This window comes from Spermophilus citellus (assembly GCF_964194105.1).
Source record: "Spermophilus citellus genome assembly, chromosome: 18".
In the NCBI taxonomy this organism is placed as follows: domain Eukaryota; kingdom Metazoa; phylum Chordata; class Mammalia; order Rodentia; family Sciuridae; genus Spermophilus; species Spermophilus citellus.
This window is the reverse complement of record NC_138200.1, coordinates 19,326,235-19,349,133: the sequence shown is the minus strand read 5'-3', so window position 1 is coordinate 19,349,133 and position 22,899 is coordinate 19,326,235. Positions and strand designations below refer to the sequence as shown.

General features: G+C 47.8%; 1 protein-coding gene across 2 annotated transcripts in view; it reads right to left on the bottom strand.

Annotated features, from left to right (window-relative positions):
• PEPD (peptidase D) overlaps nt 1-22,899 on the bottom strand; it is a 116,593-nt gene that overhangs the window by 58,202 nt on the left and 35,492 nt on the right. For both annotated transcript variants that reach the window (XM_081275286.1, XM_081275287.1), the window contains 2 exons: nt 10,208-10,283; nt 9,235-9,281 (listed from right to left, as the gene is read on the bottom strand). In XM_081275286.1, coding sequence (XP_081131412.1) covers nt 9,235-9,281; nt 10,208-10,283 — 123 coding nt within the window. The remainder of the gene's footprint in view (nt 1-9,234; nt 9,282-10,207; nt 10,284-22,899) is intronic.

Genomic DNA, 22,899 nt, shown 5'->3' with positions numbered 1-22,899 from the left:
CGGCCCAGCACCCAGCTCCGCTGCATCCCAAGGAGTGGGCCTCCACTTGGTCCTCCCAACCAACTGGCAGCTGGGTGAGATTCAGATTCTCAAAGCACAGCCCAAGCCCAGAATGGCACCAAGATGGGTCCTCAGGAAATACTGTTACTCTCAAGAATAAAGAAATCTCCAACTTATAAGCAACCAATAACAAACTTTAACAATAAAGGAGGGTTAGGGTGCAGCTCAGTACAGTGGCTGACTAGTAGGCCTGAGGCCCTGGGTTCAATCCTCAGCACCACAAAAATAAATACCTACATAAATAAAGGAATGAACAAATATAAGCCAGAAAAATATAAAAAGAAAACATTTAAGCTAGGTAGGGTAGCACAGACTTATAATCTCAGCTACTCAGGAGGCTGAGCCTAGAGGATTGAAACTTTGAAGTCAGTCTAGACAACTTAGAAAGACCTGTCTCAAAATAAAATTTTAAAAAGGGCTGGGGATATAGCGCAGTGGTACTTGACTTGCACATGTGAGGCCCTGAGTTCAATCCTAGTTCCAAAAACCAAACCAACCAAACAAACAAAATAACCTGAAATTGGTTATTAATAGCAATACCAAAATCAGATAAAATCAGATTCAAGACACAGACTAAATAGATTAAAAGGTTTTCATATAAGCTGTAAAAAGGGAAATATATATAATAAAGACATAATAATCAGCAACCTTTATACTTCAAACTACTTACCACTGAAGTGAGTAAAATAAAACCTATTAAGAATCACAAAAAAGAATTCATAAAAATCATCTCTCCTAATCTTGGAACAAACATTCAAAATTAAGGAAGGAGAAAGAAGATGGAAAAATATAATAAACACTATAATACACACTCTAAAAATAAAAACTAAATAGTTTCCAGTGTTCCATAAAATATTGACAAAATGTTTTTGAACAGGCCACAAAAAAATCTCAAAATTAAAAAAAAAAATTACACAGACCACATTTTCTAACTACAAATGGTGACAAAACCAGTAACTAATAACAAAAAGTTAACTAAGAAAACCCACATCAATGTGGAAGAGAACTAGTTCATTTCTTGGGTCAAAAAACAAATCAATCAAAACTTACTGGGATACAGCAAAGGCAATGTTGAAAAGCAGATTAGCCAAGATCCATTTATTACTAGGAAAGAAAAAACAAACTAAAATTCATCTAAACAAGTTCCGAACAAGTTTCAAGAAGGAAGGAGAAAGGAGTTAATAATAAAATTGGGAATCCATGAGTTGGACAAACAGTAGAGCTGAAAATAAATTACAGAACAGATTTTATGAAAAGACCAATAAAACAGATAAAATCCACACCATGTTAATCAATGAGAAAGAACATGAATACATAATAGGCATGAGAAAGGAAATACAACTGTGGATAGAGAGGTGATACATCTAAAAATGTAAGAGTTAATAAAACTGGCTAGTCTAAATCCTTGGTGAATACAAAAACTTTCTAGGAACATATCATGTATTGATTCTAAGAGTAATGAAGTCAGAATAAAACAATCCCATATAGAAAAACCTGAAAAGTGAACGAAGAAATTCTCCCCAGAGAAACAACAGCTTCTGATTACATCAAAGGACTTCTTATATATTCAAGGAGCAGCCAAATCCTACGCTTTCCTTAAACACATGATAAATATTTATCTGAAATCAACAGCCAGTGGATTGTTCCAGAAAAGAGAAAAATATGGGAGTTTCCCAAAATAGGATCTAAAGAAATCTCTGGGTCTCAAAAATATGGCTAAGAGAATTAAAAGGGGGTAGGGGGCATTTATAGCTTCACCTCCCACTTTGAACCTATATAAAATGCTTGTAAAAAAGAACAAAAGCAAACATCATTATGAAGATTTGTAAATATCAAGCCTAGTCAATAAACTAGACATCTATTAGTTCACTGAATTGTTCCCAAGCATGCTAGAAAGTGTTATCAATCTCCTTTTTTCCAGATGAGGAAACTGAGGTAGAGTATTATCAATTTGCCCAAGGTCACATGGTGGTAAGTGGCAGAACTGGATCCAAACCCCAAGGCCCCATCTTTAGGGACCATACTCTAACCTGGCTCCCTCTTTTAGCCTATGAAAACATTAATCTACCATGACAAAGGATAGCATATCCCAGGATGCCACACTGGCTCTACAGAGAAGGAAGGTTAGTGATCCATGCATCCACTGTATACCCAGTGCTCAATCTTAGTTGTTTTTTTTTTTTTTTTAATTCTCCATTAATAGAAACCAGGCTCCTTGGAGAAATGGCCCTAGGGTTGGAGCAGGGAATATACGAGATAAGCTTGGCACATCCTGCAGTGCCATTAAGTAAGGCAATGCTCAGAAAGCAAAATGATGGGAGTGTACCAAAGGCACACGGGAGCTAAATGAAAGAGCCTCCTTCAATGCACAAGTTACAGTGATCTGGACAACAAAGTAGAGAGTGTAAGACTGAGTTGTAACCCAAAGTATAAAATAATGTCCATGGTCTGTACAGAAACAGGTTAAAAAAAAAAAAGTTGAATGGATAAATGAATGCAGAAGACTTACCAATAACATGTAGATATTTCCCCTCAAGGAGATAGAACAAAACCCCCCATGATTATGTGTGGGCTGTGCATAGTGACTTCCTTCCAGAGAACACAGTATGGAAGGGGAGAGGGAGACAGTCGCTTCACGGTGGAAAAACCTGACAACTACCACCTTATATAGGTGATCAAGGTCAACATCAACTTAAGTCATGTTGATAATACCTACCCTTGCTATGACACAATGACAATGGCACTTTATCTCTGTGATCTTCCTCCTAATAACCCATAAGCCCAGTCTAACCACAAGAAAAACTAGAAATGAAAGACACCCTTCACATTACCTAAGCAGGACTCCTCGAAACCATCAAGGTCATCAAAAACAAGGAGAGTGAGAAACTCACAGCCCAGAGAAACTGGAGGATGTGAGATAACTAGATTTAGTATGTTCTCCTGGATCCTGGAACAGAAAAAGGCACTGGGTGAAAGCTAAGGGAAGTGGAGTCAAGTATGGCTTAGAAATGAGAATGCTTCAGTGACGTTCCTGAGTCGTGGGAATGTTCCATAATGATGTTAACTGTGGGGAGAAGGGGTGCAGGGCATATGCAACTCTTTAATCCTTCTGTGATCTAAAATAAAAATTTATTAATTGCTGAACACACACACACAGCCAAGCGAGAAGCCAAAAAGGCAGCTGATAAAAGTTGACATCCTTTCCTGATAAAATCTCCCAGCAGGCAAGAAAACACTACTTCCGTAAACACATGATAAATATTTATCTGCATTCAACAGTCAGAACCAGGCTAGTGGTGAAACACTGGAGGCAAACCCATAAGGGTACCTGGATGGCACCACTGTTTAATGGGGTTTTGAGGGGCAATTCCTCTGGCATTGAAAAGACAATGCTGCTGGGCGTGGTGTGCACGCCTGTAATCCCTGGAAGGCTGAGGCAGGAGGAGCTCAGAGTTCAAAGCCAGCCTCAGCAAAAGCAAGGTGCTAAGCAACTCAGTGAGAAACTGACTCTAAATAAAATACAAAATAGGGCTATGGATGTGGCTCAGTGGTCAAGGGTCCCTGAGTTCAATCCTGGGTACCCACTCTACACAAAAGACAACACCTATATTGGATGGTTTTGCCATCACACCTCTCATTAGGCCTGCATCAACCTCATTTGAAGGGCTACCTATTTGAAGAAAGCCCTTCTCTCTGGTTCTTTGTCTAGGTTTTTGCTGGACACCAGGCTGGTCTCCATCCTAAGTGTGCCCATTTCTCAGCTCCTCTCAGGGGTAGAAGGAGCTGTCCCTGAAAGTGGATTCTGCTTGATGTGATGGCCGCCATCTTGGGTCAAAACCATCATGACTGCCCTGAGCAACCCTGGTGAGTTTTCCTGTATAGTTCCCAGCATACTATACATAGACAAAACCATTGGAGTGATATGTAGAGATTTAGGACCAGACCCTGGGGCCAGAGTGGGGTAGGTGGGCACATAGGACTGTCCTGCCAGTATGGGTGGCCCAAGATGAAGTAAAGACTGCCCTGGATTCTCAGGAATTCTCCACCCAGGACAGACTTTGAGACTGAGGGGGTTTTCTACACCCAGACATGGGTGGGGAGTCATCCTACTCAAACGGGCCGTGCCCCAGCTCTCATCCCTCAGCTTGGTCAAAGGAGAGAGGCTGCATCTGCTATGGAGAGTGCAGGGCACTAAGCATCAACAGTGACCAGGTCCATGGAGAAGGACCCATCACATCCACTGCTGTCCTGGTCAGAGGCACCCTGGACCCAAACCGTGGGATGGACAGACAAGATGAGGACTATGACATTTGAGAAGGCTCATGGTCTCCAGGGAGATGGAAATGCAAACCCTGAAGGTATGACAGAGAAGCAGGTGCCTGGCTCAGTAGTGGAGGGGGCTTCCCAGAGGGAGGGGTGCACTCAGGGGTCCACTAAGTCCATCTGCTGTGGCCTACCTGCAAGAAAGGGGGAGCAGTTCTATGGGGTTGCCTACAGACTCTACCTCCTGATGGTTCAAGTTTCTAGTGCCACCCCACCCCCACCAAAAACAAAACAAAAACAAAAACTACCACCTGCTTAACAAGAATTCAACAAGGTTTTGCAACCTGGGTAAACTGGAAGATCAGCCACCTGACCCTGCTCCTCATGGCTTGGATCGACTATCCAGGGGGGCAGGGATGTGGTGGGGAGTAGGGGTTGTCAAGAGTATGTGTGGGGTATGTTTATGTAGGTGTGGTGTGTACAGAGGTCTGGGGGGCTGTGGGTAACGGTGAGCAAGTGCATGCACACACACTGGGGAGATGAAGACCCTCCGGCGGTGTCCTCACTCCTCAAATCTGGACTTGACAGACGCATGAACACAGAATTGTGAGTCACTCCATCTGTCCAAAGGGCAGGAAAAAGCAATAAGACCTTTAATTAAAAAAAGAAAAAGACTGCACTGCGAGGCCAAGTTCTTCATTAACAAAGGACTCAAAGAAAACAGGAAGCTACTACTGTGGGCTGCTGCCTGTAACAGAAGAGCTCAGAAAAACCCAGGCCTGGCCGAGGGTCTTCAGATGGGCCAAGTGTTTGCCAAGGAAAACCCAGCCAGGGGAGGAGGACAGGCCACACCAACACCACGGCACATCACAGAACCTCTGTCTTTTAAATGACTTTCACAACACCCCCAGTCCCAAACTGTCACAAAAGGGGCCCGAACAACCTACTCGTGGCTTGGAGAGAGAGACAGCATAATTCCAATTAAGGTCCCAGGCTGTCAAAAACATCAAGTTATTAATCTCCTTGTGGCAAATGTGAGCAGGGACCTGCTTACACAGCCAATTGAGCATGCTCTAAATTAGTGTTTGCAGGTAATTGATTCAGCTGCCAGCCCGGTGCCAGCCCGCTACAAGCTGGTTACGCCACTAACATTAAATAATATGAGGCGGTAAAATGGACTGCCTGATTGGGCCTGCAGTCAGATGCTGTTAGAGCCCGATTTGCCCAAACATTAATGTCTTATTGGTTTAACACAATTTACTACACCTCAATTTCGGAAAATGATTTTCATTTCCTCTGAAACCTCACTCACAGGCACAGCACGGAGGAGGAGGTATCTTATAAATGTCATCAGCTCGCTTACTTTGTTTTTTTTTTTTTAACATGCCTGCAAGACTGTGTAACAAATCTTTGATAATTAAAAAAAAAAAAAATGAGGCTTAGAACTGGGTTTCCTAGCTCAAGTATGAGCACAATTGTCCTGTGGTGTCCCCAGCCTTCCGCCTCTGCTTCCAGACTGACTTGCAGGATTCCCTGCCCTTCCGGCCAGATGTCCCTCTGTGGGGCTGGGGCAGCAGGTCCAGCAGGTTTTAGGGATGCCCACCATTTGTGCAGGGTGCCAGCAACTTGCACAAAAGAGCAGCTCGCTTCCTTTCAACCCGGTGAGTCCTCAGTCTGCACAGCAGACTGGCCGCCCCGACCTTTCCAGGCAGCAGTCCAGCCTGTGTTAAAAGGGCCATGTCCCCTGGGCAACCAACACCTCCTGTTTTAAAAGACTTCCTCCACTAATCAAGAGGAGAATTCTGAAGTCCCTAGTGGCACAGAGGATGGCAGAAAAATAGCCCAGGACCTTTTTATCCATCAAACCCACACACATTTCCTGACGCCAGTGGTGGACGAGACATGGCAGAATAGATGAGATGTGGCTCCTACGAAGCCTCTAGGCTCCCAAGGATCTGGGCTATACACTGTGTTGCAGTGACCTGGGCAGTGACAGAGAGACAAGCCTGGGGGAGGGAGCTCGGGCAGGAAGAGTCTGCCCACCTCATGACTGCAGATGCCCCCACACATCAGAGGGGATATGATGGCATCTGTGGACCACGGTCTTCCCACAACCTTCGGGACACCCTTTGTTCCCACCTTCTACTTTTCCCTGGAGATGTTGCCTCTCAATTCTAAGCTCTCAGGGACCCATGACCAGATGGCTCCCACTGGACACAGGCACCCCCTGGATTCCCAGGACTAGCCACAGGTGGGTACGGCCACACAGCAGGTACACAGCAGTGAGCACAACTGGCCCATCAAACCAAGTCCCTCCACTCAGCACCCTCTGGGAAGCTGCTATTGGCCATGGTCTCCAGGCATGCTCAGTGGCTATAGCCTCCAGTTTCAGGCCCCCTGGTCCACAGAGGAGGAACCAGCAGGGCCAACCCAGGGACCTTGTAGGGATGGCTGGCGGGGAGGGGTGAGACTAGGGTATTGATACTATTCCGGAATTATATTTGTCTTTCTGAATCCAGGGGGTGTTGGTTTGGGGACTCTCTTGGAAACCAAAACTCCCTTAGATACTCAATCCCTTATGGGCACTGTATTTCCATATAAACTACACATATCCCTCCATACACTTTAAATCATCTCCAGGTTCTTCATACTATCCAGCATGATGTAAACAGTTGCTGTACTAGGTGACTTAGAGACAAATGACAAGAGTCTGTACACGTTCAGTGCAAATGCAGGATTTTAAACAAATATTTTCAATTCACGGTTGGTTAAACCTGTGATGCCGAACACTCAGACACGGAGGACCAACTATACTGTTAATTTACTTAGATGCGATAACGGCAGGGTGGTTATATAAAGAGAAAAATATCCTTGTCAATTGAGACACCTCCTGAAGTATCTACAAGTGAAATGACGTGATATTTGAGACTCATTTTTAAAATACTCCAGCAAAACGAAACAAAATGAAACATAAGACAAAAGACCTGTGGAGACTCTGGGGTTCATTATATTATTCTACTTTTTAGAAATTTGAAATTTCTCAGTAAGAGGGAAAAAAAGACCTCCTCCATTACCAAGGTCGGGGGCCTTGTGAGGGTAGCGGGGAAGGGGGAGCACTGGAGCCTGTCCACAGGCTGCAGCAGGGTGGGGCTCTGGGATACCACAGAGGAGGTGGCTCAAGGACCATTTCAGAAGCCACTCCAGAGCTGGACCTCCTGCAGCTCAGGGCACAAGGCTGCCGTGTGCAGCACAGAGTCGGCCCCACACTGCGGTAAGCTACTCTTGCTCCAATTTCTTGGTTATTTTTATTTGAAGCATCAGCTATGGGTCACTATGAGTCAACTGATTTGGGAACAGGTTTCTGGGGCAATGCCAGTTTGAGGGACCCAATGCCCAGCCACCTCCCTGGGGGCACAGTACTCTTCCCATCTCAGATACTCGAGGGGGCTGGGATCCTGGGAATTAGACCACAGAGACTGTGATGCAGTCTCCTTTCAGGTTAGACACTGAAGAAGACCTCGTCCCCAAGCCACAGCCACAATGAACAGAAATGTCCACTCAGCCATTGCAGTGCTACCCATACCTTAGCCCTGCTTCCCACACTGATGCAACAGGCAGGCCAGAGGGGCTAGGAGGATATATTAGCCTGTTGATTTTTACTATAACAAAAATACCAGAGGATGGCTACTTCATAAAGAAAAGAGGTGTGTTTAGCTCACAGCTTCAGAGGCTGAAATTTCAACATCAGGTAACCTTGGTTTTGGCCATTGGAGAGGGTAAACTATGGATGACATCATTGCAGGAGCATTAGCAAGAGCAAAAGATCACACTTGACAGAGGAAACCAGAGACCTGTGTGGGGTCAGGCTCCCACTTTAATAACTAACTCAGGATCCCACAAGAACCACCTTAATTCCCCTGAGGCAGGGCCCCCAATGACCCAAAGGCCTCTCACTAGGGCCCACCTCTTAAAGGTCCTTCCACCTTTCACATCACTATACTGAAGACAAAACTTCCAGTACATGAGCCCCTGAGGGACAAACCACATCCAAACCATCGCAGAGGGCAATGCAGAACCAGCATCCCCCTGAGCCAGCTCTGCACAGGGCATCCCCTGAGGGCACCTGAGCCAGACCTGGGCCCTGCAAGGTGGGGAAGGGGCAGCTCTTCCAAGACCAGTCATGGGAGAAAAACCCTAGTTCCCTAGAGGGACTAGCAGTTCTTCAAGGTCCCCTCCCCAGAGGTTCTGGGCAGTGCAATCACTGGTGGGAGACCCAAAACATGGGTGGGAAGGGAGCCACGCGGGTAGCCTGGGTCTGAGTCAAGGGCTTCCACAATCCATGGGCAGCAGAATACCAACTCCTTGGTCACAGGGGTCTCGGAGCAGCGCTGAGCTGACCAGCCACACCTCCATAGCTGGGCAGCCCCAGGAAGTTCCCCAGGACAAGGGCTCACTGCAGGCCTAATTGAAGCCAAAGGCCAATGGAGCTCTCCAGAGCGCTTCATGAGCCACTTAACCATCCCTCGACCCAGTCGCCCAAGCACAGCAGACATAATGGCAGTGTTTACACATAAAAATGGCAAGCTGTTTTACTAGCAGCTTTTAGAGTCACAATAGCAGCTATTTGGTAAAGTTTCCTGCAAATTGCAGAAACAAAGTCCAAGAGTAGAATGATGGGCACTAAACCACCCTGAAAAGTAATGAAAGACCATTACCATCAAACACTCTGCCAAGAGCTACAGAGGTAGCCACAGTCGGGAGAGAAATAATCTCTGCCCAGGACCCCAAAGCCTGCTCGTAATCCCCGCCCGGTCTGTGCACAGCGCTGCGGCGCCTCATCTGTTACTCGCTCAGGGAACATAAATTACCACTTTTTACATTTTAATCTTTACCCAGAGAGACGCAGCTTACCTTTCCATCTCATATTCTTTCATTCCCACTTTTACAGCCTTCATTACCTGGAGGATGGATATTAAGCAAAGACATTTGTATTAGGCAGATAAGTAACCCGGCCTTATAAATAATGTATAGCATTTTTTTCAAAAGAAACTCTTCTTTAGAGAAAGGGGGGAGAATGATACGTGCACACAGTGGTGCAGAAATGTGACAAATTGGACTTTTAAGGGCTCCAAAATCCGTACAGTTTATTTATACCACTGTGGAGTACTTCCATTGGGAAGCGGATCAGCGCCATGCTCTGAGCCACAGCTGGGAGGTGGCGAGCAAAACTGAAGACAGCAAAGGTTTGGCTGAGGTGTGTTTGGTGAATTCCTAATGCCGAGAAGACTATGAAGATGATCTCTGAAAGGTTTCCTTTGCTTGACTTTCATAAAATGGAGAAAATCGCCTGTACAAGAGATCATGCAGTCCATCAATCACCCTGGCTTTTTCCTAACATGAAGCTGCGACACTAAGCAGGCCCTGGGCCGGCCCAACACCCTGAACATCCTTCAAAAGATGCACTTCCTTATTTGGTCTTGTTTCTCTATCAATTGGGAAGTGTGAAAAACAACCATATGAAGATGTTTTCAGAAAGTGGGCAATGGTAATAAATGTGCTGGAATCTTGTTAAGAACAAAAGAAAGAAGCCAGGAAGTGCCAAGATGCCAGGAAGGGCAGCTCTACCCTCCCATAGTTGGGAATTTTTTTGCAAAACTCCCTGAGGACTAGCGTTCCCTCTCATGAAGGTGGCCGCCTTAATGGGAGGAGCCAGGGCAGAACCTCTCCTGTCACTGGGCTCTGCCCACTAGGGAAAAGAATCATTCTGTGCAAAACTTCCTGCCTGTCACAGGTCCTCAGAGACTAGAGCGGGGGCCACGAGCTTCCACGTGGTTTTCTAAGCGCACACGCAGCAGTGTGCAGCCTGCTCAACCACCTAACTCACCTCCCGGTGGGCCTCGCTGGAGATTCGATTGGTGTAGCGCAAAACTTCCAGCTCCATGTCTGTCTTGAACACTCGGCTTCAGGGGAGAAAAAGAAAGTAGCAAGTCAGTGACCTCCAGCCCAGACTGGACCCTTCCAGGAAGATCCACCACACTCTGCCTGCCTGTGGCTGCACAGGACCAGAGGGGGAGCCCCCAAGCCCCAGGAGTGACAAGTTACCCAGAGTGGCCTAGAAGAAAATCCCTGGAGGGGAGAACAGCAGCTGCCCATCTTGTCCCAACACCAGCCCTGGACAGGAAGGCCCATGACCAGAACCCGAAGCCACTGTAGGCAGTGGAAGAAGCCCAGCCTCTACAGCCAGACACACCCTGCCTCTCTGAGCCTGTTTCCTCCCCCATGGAAGGGGAATAAATTCCCTATGGCGAGGGGGTGGGACTTTAACCTTAAGGCGCCACCTCCCGGGACTCTGCCTAGCTGGCTGCAGAGAACACTTGTTTCTCCCTACCCACCTGTCCCTGGGGCAGCCCAGGGACACATGTGTTTTGGGCCCTGCCTGAGACAGATCAGGCAGTGGGAGACATCAGGGGGACTGCAGCCATTTTCGGCCTGTGTATACAGGTACAGATGTGGAAATAGCTGGTCTACAGAGAGAAGCAGGAGACTGGGGCAGACAAGAGGAGCGAGGCAGCAATGAAGGGGAGAATGGGCATATGCAGGGCAAGGGAGGCAAGACCAGAGACCCCGCTGTGTCTCCAGCAACTGGCTCTGGGGGATGTCCAGGGCCCTCAAAACAAACTCACGGCAATGTGCCCAAGTGTGTTAGGTGTCTGGTCCTTGCACTTAGCCTCATCCCCAAGTGAGACTCACACAGATCCTCATCTTCTACCCCTGTGCACAATGCCACATCCACAGGCATGTAAGTCACTAAGGGCACTGGTCCAGAGACAGACCCTGAGCTCCTACTCCAACTGCACCCCTCCCCAGCTGTGCGGCTGAGCTCCTCACTCTGTGCCCGTTTCCTTGCCTGTGAAGTGGGGATGACAATGTGCTCCTCTCATAGGGTGTTGTGAGAATTCAGCGTTGCATTTTCTATGTACCGAGGGCAGTGCTAGGCACTCGCCAGCGCTCTGTGACTGTCTGTGACATAAACAAAGAGATGCTGCCTTGGCCACACTGCCCACCTCAAAGCCACCCTTAGGTACATTGCCTGATTCTCCTCAAAAGGTGGTATCTGAGGGGGCGTGGCCTGGAATCCCCACAGATGCCGGGTCCCTTATGTGAAATGGTGTAGTATTTGCTTTTCGCCTACTCTGCAGTTAGGCCTATATAGTTGTGTCTATTCTGAACCTGTACAGACTCTTTTTTCTTGTCATTATTCCCTAATGGATACAGTATAACAGCTATTACATAGCATTTACATTGTATTAGGTATTATAAGTAATCGAGAGAAGCTTTGGCCATTCACAGAGGATGTGCATAAACTTTACAACTATTTACACAGCATTTGCAAAGGTACAGACCTGACCACAAAGGTCAGAAGCGAGTGCTGGAGAGAAGCTGAGGATCTGTGAAGGGGTGAGAGACATCACTTAATTCATGTGAATTCATCACTTAATTCAGTGAATGGCAAATCTGAGTCTTGCTTTCTGAAAACTTCTGGATTTTTTTCCCTATTGCATCTGGTTGAACCTGTGGATGGTTAGAACCCACGGATATGCGGGCTAACTGTATCTCCCAATGTTTACAACAGGCCTACGAAGCTAGACAAATCTCAGAAAACAAACACAGCCTCCCTTCTTTTTAGATTGCCATTTACTGGGGGCCTGTCCCTTGCAGGTTCTGGGAATGGCCATGAACACTGGCTGTGATGCCCAACTCACCCCCTGCAGGGCCAATGCACTCATCCTCCAGCTGTTGAGGATGCTGGCAGCCAACCAGTCCTCTCTGGAAGTCTCCTTGATTCAACGGAGGGAACAAAGACCCAGCTTTTTGCTTCAACTAGGGACATCTCTGCTGGGTCGCTCCAGCTCCAAAGCTCCCTTCGGGATCAGCTGAGGGGGCTTGGGACTGCAATACAGGCCCGTCCTGCTTCTTCTCTCTGCCACACGTGCTGATCCCAAGAGCACACCTCCGCATGTTTTCTGCCTATTTATCTCAGAGAACCAGCTCCCTGGGGATCCCTGCCTGGAAAACATCACCATTCCCATTTCACAGATGAGAAACTGAAACAGCTAAAATAAGATCAAAAGTGCAGGACCCGGGCTGGAGTTGTGGCTCAGTGGTAGATGCTCACCTAGCACGTGTAGAGCCCTAGGTTCAATTCTCAGCACCACATAAAAAGCAAATAAATAAAAGGTATTGTGTCCATCTACAACTAAATTTATTTTTAAAAGTGCAGGATCTACTCTGCCTCACTGACTCCCTTTTCTTTAACTGCATGTAAATATAGAACTTTATATCCAGATAATTTACTAATCAAATGCAAAAGAGAGTCCTTTTCAGAAGTTCAAAAATTCAGAAATGGGGAAGATATTTAAGAATTTACTCCAGCACAAAGGGAAAGAGAGGGAAAGGGTGGGGAGAGAGAGGGAAAGGGTGGGGAGAGAGAGGGAAAGGGTGGGGAGAGAGAAAGAACAAATCATTTAAGAGGATGAGATGATATAAAGGGATATTTTTAGAAAGTAGAGTTGGCCCCAAAGTATAATTAAATAAAAGCCCAGGACATGCAGGATGGCAAGCCTGGAAAGCAATCAGAAATTAGATATGTGGCTCTGAGAATGGAATGGACTCATTTCCACACGTAAAATCAATAAGAAGCTTAAAACTCTTAGTGATATGGCGAAGGCAAATAGAACTCCAGGAAATATATATAGAAGCCACATTGATTTGTGTGGAACCAAAATAACACCATGCAGGTTACTTTCCAGTCCCAGGCAGGAAATGTGACACCGTAGTCAATCCAGCATCATCGATGGCAGGTCAGCTCCATATTATTTGGGTCCTAATGTGGTGCAACAGGAAATACCATCACCTAGGATGTAGTCTACCAAACATTTTAAACTTGTAAAGCTTTAGGTCTAACATTCAGTTTCTAAGACATTTGGGCACAGAAGAACTAGCTAAGGACATCGCAAGGGAACTACTATACAAATCCAGAAGGCAGGACATCCTGCAGCACAACCAGCCTTTTCAGTAGGTAGTTAGGATCTGAATGTCCCCAAAGATTATATGTTAAAGGCTTGGTGGCCTTTGGTAGGTGATGGAGCATTTAAGAAGTGAGACCTACTTGGAGGAAGTTGGTGCCCTTGAAGGGGATCTTGCAGGCCCAGCCCTCTGGCCATGAGGGGAATAGCTTTCCTTCACCACATCTATCCACCATGATGTTCTGCCTTGCCACAGGCCCAAAGTGATGGGGCCAGGTAACCAAGAACTGAAATCTCTGAAACAATAAGCAAAAATAAATCTTTCCTCTTTATAAGTTGATGATCTCAGGTATTTTGTTGCAGCAATGGAAAGCTAACTTATATAGTCAATATCATGGGCAAATAATGAAAATAACTGAATAAGACATGGAAAATGAATGTGTCAAGGACAGTTAGGGATGTCTTTTAAATTAACATTTTAATTGAAACAATAATTATATGTATTTATGGGGTACGACCTTGAATCTCAATCCATGTATACAGTGTCTGATGATCGGATCAGGGTAATTGGCATATCTATGACCTCAGATATATATCATTTCTTTGTGTTGGGGACACTCAAAATCCTCTCTAGTAGCTATTTTGAAATATTCAACTAATTGCTGCCAACCGTAGTTACCCCCTGTGCTTTAGAACATTGGAAGTTACTCCTCTTATCCCACCCCTGGATCCATCAATCATCCTCTCACCATCCCTCCTTCCCTAGCACCCTTCCCAAGCTCTGGCCATATTTCCTAACTTTCAACAATGTACATTTGCTGCTTTTGTTTTAATGAAAAGTTTTTTTAATTAAAAAAATACTCCAAACAGGGCATAAAATATGGAGTTTCATTTTTCTATAACTGATTATTATATAAGAAAATAATCTATATGTCCTTGATGCTAGGAGCACCTGGGATGGTGATGCTGGACTCAAAGAGAAGCTGCCATCCTGGAACACTCCTCAGCTCTGCAGAGGCCACAACTATAGTGACAACGATAAAAGTCTGGTTTATGGGTTTTTGTTGTTTTTACCTTTAACTTTTCGCAAAAAACACATAAGATTTACTGATCACATAAACACAATGAAAATGATAAGAATAGTAAAAGATCAGGAGGTGAAGGCAGGGGACTGGAGATAAGATGCAGAAAAGGCCTCAGGGACCCTCCCCACAGCTTCAGCTGACCTGGGGGGAGGGCAAGATGGTATGGAGAGTTCAAAGAGCAATATATAAAGGAGGATCAAGTGCACACAAGATGACAAGGGGAACCAGCAAAGGAAATAATCATACCATTAAAAGTGAGCAGGGGGGCTGGGGATATGGCTCAAGCGGTAGTGCACTCGCCTGGCATGCGTGCGGCCCGGGTTCTATCCTCAGCACCACATGCCAACAAAGATGTTGTGTCCGCCGAGAACTAAAGAATAAATATTAAAAATTCTCTCTCTCTCTCCTCTCTCTCCTCTCTCACTCTCTCTTTAAAAAAAAAAAAAAAAAAAAAAAAAAAAAAAAAGTGAGCAGGGTAAAGAGGTGTCAAGAAGGCAGAGTCGGTGCCTTGATTTTAATCTACCGGCCCTGTTCTGATTCTGCACTAGTGGGGCTTTCTAATAAATGCACATATTGCTTTGATAACACTAAAACCTTTAATAAGGTGCTGCCATAATGGCAAATGAATATCCATTCACTCATTTCACCTTTCTGTTAAGGAAGTGTCAATTTGGTGTTCCTGGCACTGGTGAGGAGTAAGGCAAACCCCTCCTTCTCTGGTGGGGCTCTGAGACCCAGGAGATATGCCTTACAAGGAAATCCACAGTTACAAAGTGGGAAAGGGCTGCTGCGAGGGGAAGTCCAGATGCTATGGAGCAGAACCACAGGGACCCAAGCTTGGCAGGAGATGGTCCCAGTACAGAGGCCTGTAATGCAGAGCTGACCTGCCATCAAAGGGGCCTGGAGAGAGGCCAAAGGTTCTAGGTGTATCCCCCTCATGGTCAGCTCTGCTCCTTTGCTAAAGATGACCCACCTTCTCCAAGATCCCTTGTAATTACCCTTCCTTCTCCCAAAAGGGGACATTCAAGCATCATCAAGATCAGAAAAGCCCGAGTGACAAACCCCTCCCCTCTGGCCAGAGGGTACCCTGTCCATTCTCCTCAGTCAACCAGAGAGCCCATGAGCTGGCCTCGGGCAGATGAGGACAGCAGGGCAGACAAGGGGCTCTGTGAGATCTGGACGGGGCGGCTCTCCACCTCCATCACAGCCAGCCAGCCCCCGGGGACTTCACAGAAGCAGCCACTGACTCACACTGTCTCCAATGACGCCACACAGATGGCTCAGACAGCCATTTGTCACTGCAAAATGAGAAAGGCATCTTGCAGCATGCCACTGCCTCCCAAAGACTATAAAACCTTCCAGGTCAGGCAGAAAAACAGACACACAGGCCCAGAGGGACTTTCACAAAAGGAACACCCTTTCCTGAGGAGGCAGACCCACAGCCTGGCAATGTGCTCTCCGTCATCAGAAAGCAGCCTGATTCTAGGGCAGGATACTAGCTGCTGTCCCATCTGGGGATCAGAATCCTTGTTCCTGTTCCCTAGAGCGGGGGGGGGGGGGGGGGGGGTGTTCAGATAGGCATATAGGACTCAAATGTATAGGACTCAATGAGCAGCTTGGGTTCTTAAGATCCAAATCCACTTACAGGGTAACCTCACTGCCACCCTCCACAGGGAGAGGGCCTTTATCAAAGACAGTGATGGCCAGAGTGACAACATGGATGGAACCAGGCCCAGGCCATGCCCACCTCTGGCCCTCACATGGCTGGGTGGTAGGCCCATCCCTCTCACCACCACTCCTGCCAATACTGCCCTCTCCTGGGCCCAACCAGCCTGCTCCAGGCCTGCTCTAGGGCTGCAGAGCCATGGCTGCCAGGAAGTGCACGGCTGGGCCGACAGCCCTCAAGCTCCCAGGCACCCACCACACCTGACTCCCACATGGCCCCCAGCTACACAGCATGCAGGAAGTCTGCTCCCAACTCCTCTACCTTCTCTACTCCTTCAGCCCCTCTCCATGCACAGGCTCCTGCTCAGGAGATGATGAACCCTGCCTCCACTCCACCTTGAACTAAGGACTTTCCCCCTCTCCACAAATCCTCTCCTTCCCCTTGTGGGGGAAGTGAGGCCTCCTCATGAGACAGACAGGCAGGCAGAGGCACACACACACACACACACACACACACACAAGCATGTGCACACCCGTTCCCTCCCTCCCCACCTCTTCTTCTCCCAGCCCCACCACCACCTGCCCCTCTTAACTAGCAGCTCCACTGAAAACCCCTCCCCTCCTGTCTCCCACTCCTCCTGACAAGCCTTTCTCATTTCCCACCTCGCCTCCTTCCCTCCCCTCTTCAGCCCCAGCCACTCTGCCCACCCTCCTCTCACCCCGCCCACATCACAGGGCTCCCAGGTGCCCACTTGGCCTGTTCTTCCCCTCCCTCTGCACTTTGCCTTCCGCACCTGCTCCTCAAGGCTTGGAGGTCCCCTGGTACTTGGAGCCCTGCATGAGACAACTTCCACTGTGTCCCAGCTCCATGATTCTCCTGCTGCTGAAAGGCCATGGACGTCATCCCAGACACCTCCCTCTGGTCCACCCATGGCTCCCCACATCTGACCCAGGACCAAGGGCTGCCATTCTCCCTGCACATCCTCCCTTTCTCTTTACCTGGACCTCACTCTGACCGCCTCTGGCCCTGCCTGCTCCCAGACAGCATCTGGGGATGCTGAGGAAATGCAAATCTTCTCGAGCTTTCTCTTGCTGACAATCTTTCAGTGGCCTCTAGGTGTCCCCAGGATGAAGGTAAAGCTCCACGCCATGACTCCTGAGGCTCTCCAGGCCCTCCTTCTGCTCCCCAACACTCGCCACTGCTCTGTCTCCAGCTCCTCCCTCCTCTGCCTGGACCTTGCCCTTTCACCTAAGTTGCCTCCAGCTCCCCCTGGAAATACTCCTTTCCCAAGGTGGGGAGGGTCTCCTCCATCCCTGACCGTAGGCTAAATCCCTTCTCTGGGCTCCCTGGGCAGTCTGTAGGTATCCTCAGAAAGCGCTCACACTTCTAATTTCTTTAAAGTCTCTTCCAAAAGGCTAAAGCCCCTAAGGGCAAGGTCCCACAGTGCCAGAACATGGTAGCCTAGAGCAGGCATACAGAAACAGGCTCACCACACTATACAGACTTTGCACCCCAGCTGGAAACTCTCCATCAAGGAGAGTTAATGGCCTCAGTTCAAATTAAAAACAGATTTCTCCTCCGCCCCACCCCGGTGGAGTTCATCAGGTCAGGTGGAATCCTGCACAGCTCCCAGGCCAGCAGCAGCTCCCAGGCCAGGCAACATAGGTACAGCCTCCGGGGGCCTCTGCAGCCCAAACTCTGCATAAAGGCTAGAAGAGGCAGCAGGGGACTTGAAAGAGCCCCCCAGGAGCCCACACTCCCAGGCTCCCCACTGCCTCCTTCCATCCTCCTGCAGATGAGAGGAAGGCATATCGCCAGCCCAAGGAGAAAGAAGCCTTGACCCACACCACACCTGATCTTGAGCACAATGATGTGTTTTCAGCCTTTGAGGTGGAGTCCTGCTTTCTTTTGTGATTTAACTTTGGGAAAAGTGACACACTGGGCCTCTGGCTGGGTTTACCCAGGACTTTCTCCCCCACACCCTTGGGTCTCCTTTTAAAAAGAAAAAGAATTCAAATAGAACCCAGGCAAATTATTCCACAAAGGCAGTTCTCTGGTAAAACTGGCCCGGCTGTTCTTTGGGCTGGCCCAACTTAATCCCAGCTCAAACAGACGTCTGTGTGTGCTGGCTTAACCAATTATCCATTGGGGGCTCTGGGCCTGCAGTCTTGCCCAGGCGCCAGGGAGAGAGGAACCATTCCTGGCCCAGTTATCTCTAAGACACAAGCCCCAGACAGTGTTAAGATTGCTGCAGAAAATAAGACTGCCCAGCACACTGCCTGGTTTCGATCCATCTGATGAAGCTAATTCTGCCACTCCTGAGTAAACAGGACTGAGAAAGGAGGATTCCCAGGTTCTGTAGACCCACCATCCCTGAGAGAGGGATGCTGTCCCAGCCTTGTGTGTCCACAGAGGTGAGGAGTGGCTGTTGGAAATACAAGAATTCATAAGGCTGATATCCCCATGAGAAGACCAGGGCACCTCCTCCAGGATACAGTAGAGGACCACAGCTCAGGACAGGACAACACAGATGTCCCATAAGAAGCTGGGGAAGAAGGCGGCTGAGGCTTTCCAGATAGGAAGGAGGTGCCTGGTATAGGCTGGGAGCCAGGGGCACCCCTGGGCTTCATGCCAAATCATGGGTTCATGGCCATGCCTGTGAGCATCATTGCACTCAAAACAGAAAGATGGCCACCTCCACACAGGGAAGTTGAGAGAGTGAAGGCTCCTGCCCCACCCTGTGCCCAGAGTTTCCTACTACTGGGTAAAAATGACAAAAACTGTATTAGGCAGAGATTCATTTGCACAATCTTTTTGGCCCTTAAATATTCACAGGTCACAAAACTGCCTCTGGGTATTAAACCCAGGATTAAGACATCAATTAACTGAGGTCTGATTGTTCCACTGATTAACACAGTAGTGAGACAGGATAAAGTATTTCCAAAATCACTCTCTGCACATCAAAGTGCCACCGTGCTGAACTAAACCCATTTGAAGGACCTGGAAATTCCATCTCTCCTGGAAGACAAATGTACACAGCATGGTTCTGTGGGATCCAGGTGGGCAAGAGTTCAATACCACAGGACTCCCTCTGCCACCTCCGCTCCCAAGCAACAACCATCCCTTCCACATCCCAAGATGGAGCCATACAAAGAATAAAATCTCAGAACAATAGGAGGGACTAAAAAGAAATGGGTCGGGTGGAATTACACCAACCTTTCAGAAGGCTCAATCAATAATTCTCTCAAGGAACTAGAGCCAAGCTCAACCCTGAGCACAGTATACCTGAGACCTCGCCCAGGACAGGCCAGTGTGGATGGGAGGTTCACTCCACACCTAGATTATCTATCCCACATCTTGATGTTCCCACATCCCGTCTCCTGCCTTCTGGTTCATGATAACTCATTCTCCCTCTGCCCTGGGAATCCCAATTTCCATTTGACTTTGTCATCAAATGGAAGGTTAAATGCCTACTCATTAGGAGACAAAGATGAGTAACTCTACTAGAAAACCTTTCATATGTGCACCAAGAATGTAGGTCATCATCTACTTTTCTAACTTGGGACTTGTTACTCAGAATGTAGGGTCCTGGGGCACTTTGCCCCTAAGCCGTTTGAGGCTTACCATCTCTTGTGTTCACAGAAGGCAGGGGAGCAGAAATAGATCTGTTACCCACGGCCTGTTTAATGCATGCAGGACACTTTCACTCAGTGTAATTAACAGTTCTAAAACCGGCGTATGACTCAATTGAACAGTCGCACTTAAAACCCAAGAAGGCACACGGCAATTGCTGATACGCTTGCTCTTCTGTGACACTTCCAGAGGTACTTAGCCAGAACCCAAAGCACTGAGCTATTAGACGGTATGAAGGCCTCTCCTTTTATTTCTTACCCTACCTTCAGATCAATTTCATCATCTGCAAAACTGCAAAGTAGAACCACAGCCTAAATTATGGAAGTGAGATGCCTGCTCTTATTAAATTTCAACTTTTGACCTACACATTCAAACTGCAATACCCAGCACAAGAAAAGAAATGATCGGTTATGATCTCATGTTTGTGGGGAAGAGTATGATTATAGAGGAATTTACAGGAAATCAAAAAGGCCCTGCTTGAGAGAATGGAAAACAATAAAACAGTCACACAAAGAAAATGAATGACAACCAAACAAAAATGAGAAAGTGAGCTTCCCCAGGCTGGGAGTCTGCTGTTGCCTTCCAGTCAGACAGACTCGGGGAACAACCCAAGCCAGCTTGGAGCTGGGGTACGCATGGGTGCCACGGAAGCTTTGTACACAGCCCCTGTTCTCCAGCCCTGCTACACCCTGGCCTCAGCCCAAAATCCATTCTGCTGGCTCCAAGAACCCCATACTTCCAGTATAACCAGGAGTGGACAGGGAGAAAGGCTGGCATTCTGTCAGGTCCTAGCTCTCTTGAGCTGCAAGGGCTGCACAAGATTCTGGAACCAACAGCCTGGACAAGTCCCTAAACTCCCTGTGCCTCAGTTTCCTCATCTGTAGCATGGGAGTAACTAAGAACCTATACCAAATGAATCAGGTGGCACGTCCAGTGCTCAGTACAGTCCCTTGCATACAGGGAGGCTCAGCAGCCAGCATTTGGCTCATGCTCTCATTCAATCCTTGCTCCATCCACCTCCTTTGCAGGTGAGCAGTGGAGGCTGGGTGTGTCTCCGCATCCTCACGGTGGGCTAGGTGTTACTACACCTCTACTTTTCAGATGAAGTAGCCAAGCCTTGTAAAAAGTTAAGTAAATTCTGAGGGTCACATGCTGGGGCTAGAACTCAGGTGTCTGGGCTGACAGTTTCCCCCAAACAGCTTCCCTCTATAGACAGAGAGGGTGCTGAGAGCATTTAAGACCCAGGAGCCCAGATGCAACATTATGGAAAGCCCACCCTCCCCAAGAAATGAAGGACCTGCCCAGCATTCTACTCCGAACCCTTCCTCATTTACAGGGCAAGGGCGATGTTCGGGGCTGCAACCGATCCACAGAGAGCCGCTGCATCACTGCAGAGGCCAAGGTCTGTGCTATTAAAACACACCCCTGAGGCAGCAAGGACAATGTGACATTTCTGAAATCGTTCTACTGCCATCAAATGCCAAATAAGTCCTTTCCGCTGCTCACTTTAATAAAGTAGAGAGGTATTCTATGAACGCAGATTCCACCTCAGAGCCTTGGAAATGTCACTTGAATTAAAGCAAGCTTGCTCCAAAGTGACAAACTAATGGTGCATCCCTCAGGGAGATGCTGGAGTGCACAACCCTGTCACAGGCTCCAAAGCGCCCCCACTATAAGCAAAGGAAAGTCACAGTGAGGCAACATGGTTGCACGTGGGCCTGTTCTGCCAAGTTGGAGGCTACCGAGAGGCCAGGCACTTGTTACTTTATACAGAAAGAAAAGGTGGCCATGAACTTGAAGGTCACAGCCCCTATCCTCACAGTGTGTGGCTATGACAGAAACCAGGCTGGGGCTGCTGAGAGACCTAGGTCAGCCCACCTGGCTTCTCTGGAGGGTCAGTAGACTCAACACATGCCAAGCAAGTCCCAATTTGCCACAGCCTCCCCTTCCAGTCATCCCTATTTCAGTGAAGTACGATCCCACTGCTCAGGGCAAAAACCCAGCCACCTTCGCTCCACCATCACAGCTGGTTCCTCCCAGGAGTCCCCGACGCAGTTGCTTTTTCTCTCACATCTGTCACCACACCCCTTCCATGGCCACCTGGATCCCTGCAACAGCCTCTTCACAGGCAACCTGTTCCCACTCTCCCCCACAGCTGAGTCTCCAGTCAGAGGCCAGAATTGTTTTTGGAAAGGCAAACCTGATGCCACACTCTCCTGCTTCGACCCTTCAGAGGTTTCCTGTGTTTCCCATTTCTCTCAAGACAGAGTCAAAACTGGCACCAAGACTGGCCTAGTCACAGCTCACCTCTCTGACCACGCTTAGGCTGTACCTCCCTGCCCCCATGGCCACACAAGGCGACTACCCTTTCTCTGGTTCCCTGAGCTAATGTCTCCTTGGCCTGGATCACTCTCTCCCTCTCCAGCAGCCAATTTCTGTTAATCATTGGGTCACGGTGTTGGTTGCAAGCTCCAAGGTTAGGTGAATTACATCTTTCAATTAGATTTGGGAAGATCAGAAGCGAAAAGTCTACATATCTCACAGGTGAGTGACAAGGTGGCAAAGGCCCTGCCTCACCTCTCCTACATTTACAGTAAGTCCAGTCACACAGCAGAGAAAGAATGCCTTGCTGCTATCGCAGAACACCTTGATGGCGTAGGAAGAAAATCAGTGGCAAGCAGATTGGAGGGTCACTGCCAGGGCCCACAAAGGCCATGCCCAACCTGAGAGGGCTTGACCTCCAGGCACCTAACAAAAACCAGGTGTGCTACAGTGAAGGGCTGCCTAGGGAAGAAAGAAGCCACAAAAGAACACGTATAATGGAATGACACAGCTGTCAGGACACCTGGGCAACAGGAGGAAAACATGTTTACCTTTCTGGCATGGCATTGTGTGTGACGTTCACTTCTGTACTCTGCACTACCTGCCTTCGCTCTGAGCTGTGTATGTCTGGCTTATGATGGAAGAATTCTGAAAACACTGGCATGCCTAAGGGACTGGGTTCATCCTCAGAAAATGCACACACACACCAAAAAATAGAAGAAATGTTAAGTGAAATTTAATTGATATTCAAGTGACTCATGCCCTTTTGAAAAAAACCAACCAACCAACAACAACAACACCGCCCCAAAAGAAAAATTAAAAAACAGAAAAGGCTAAAGGAGGA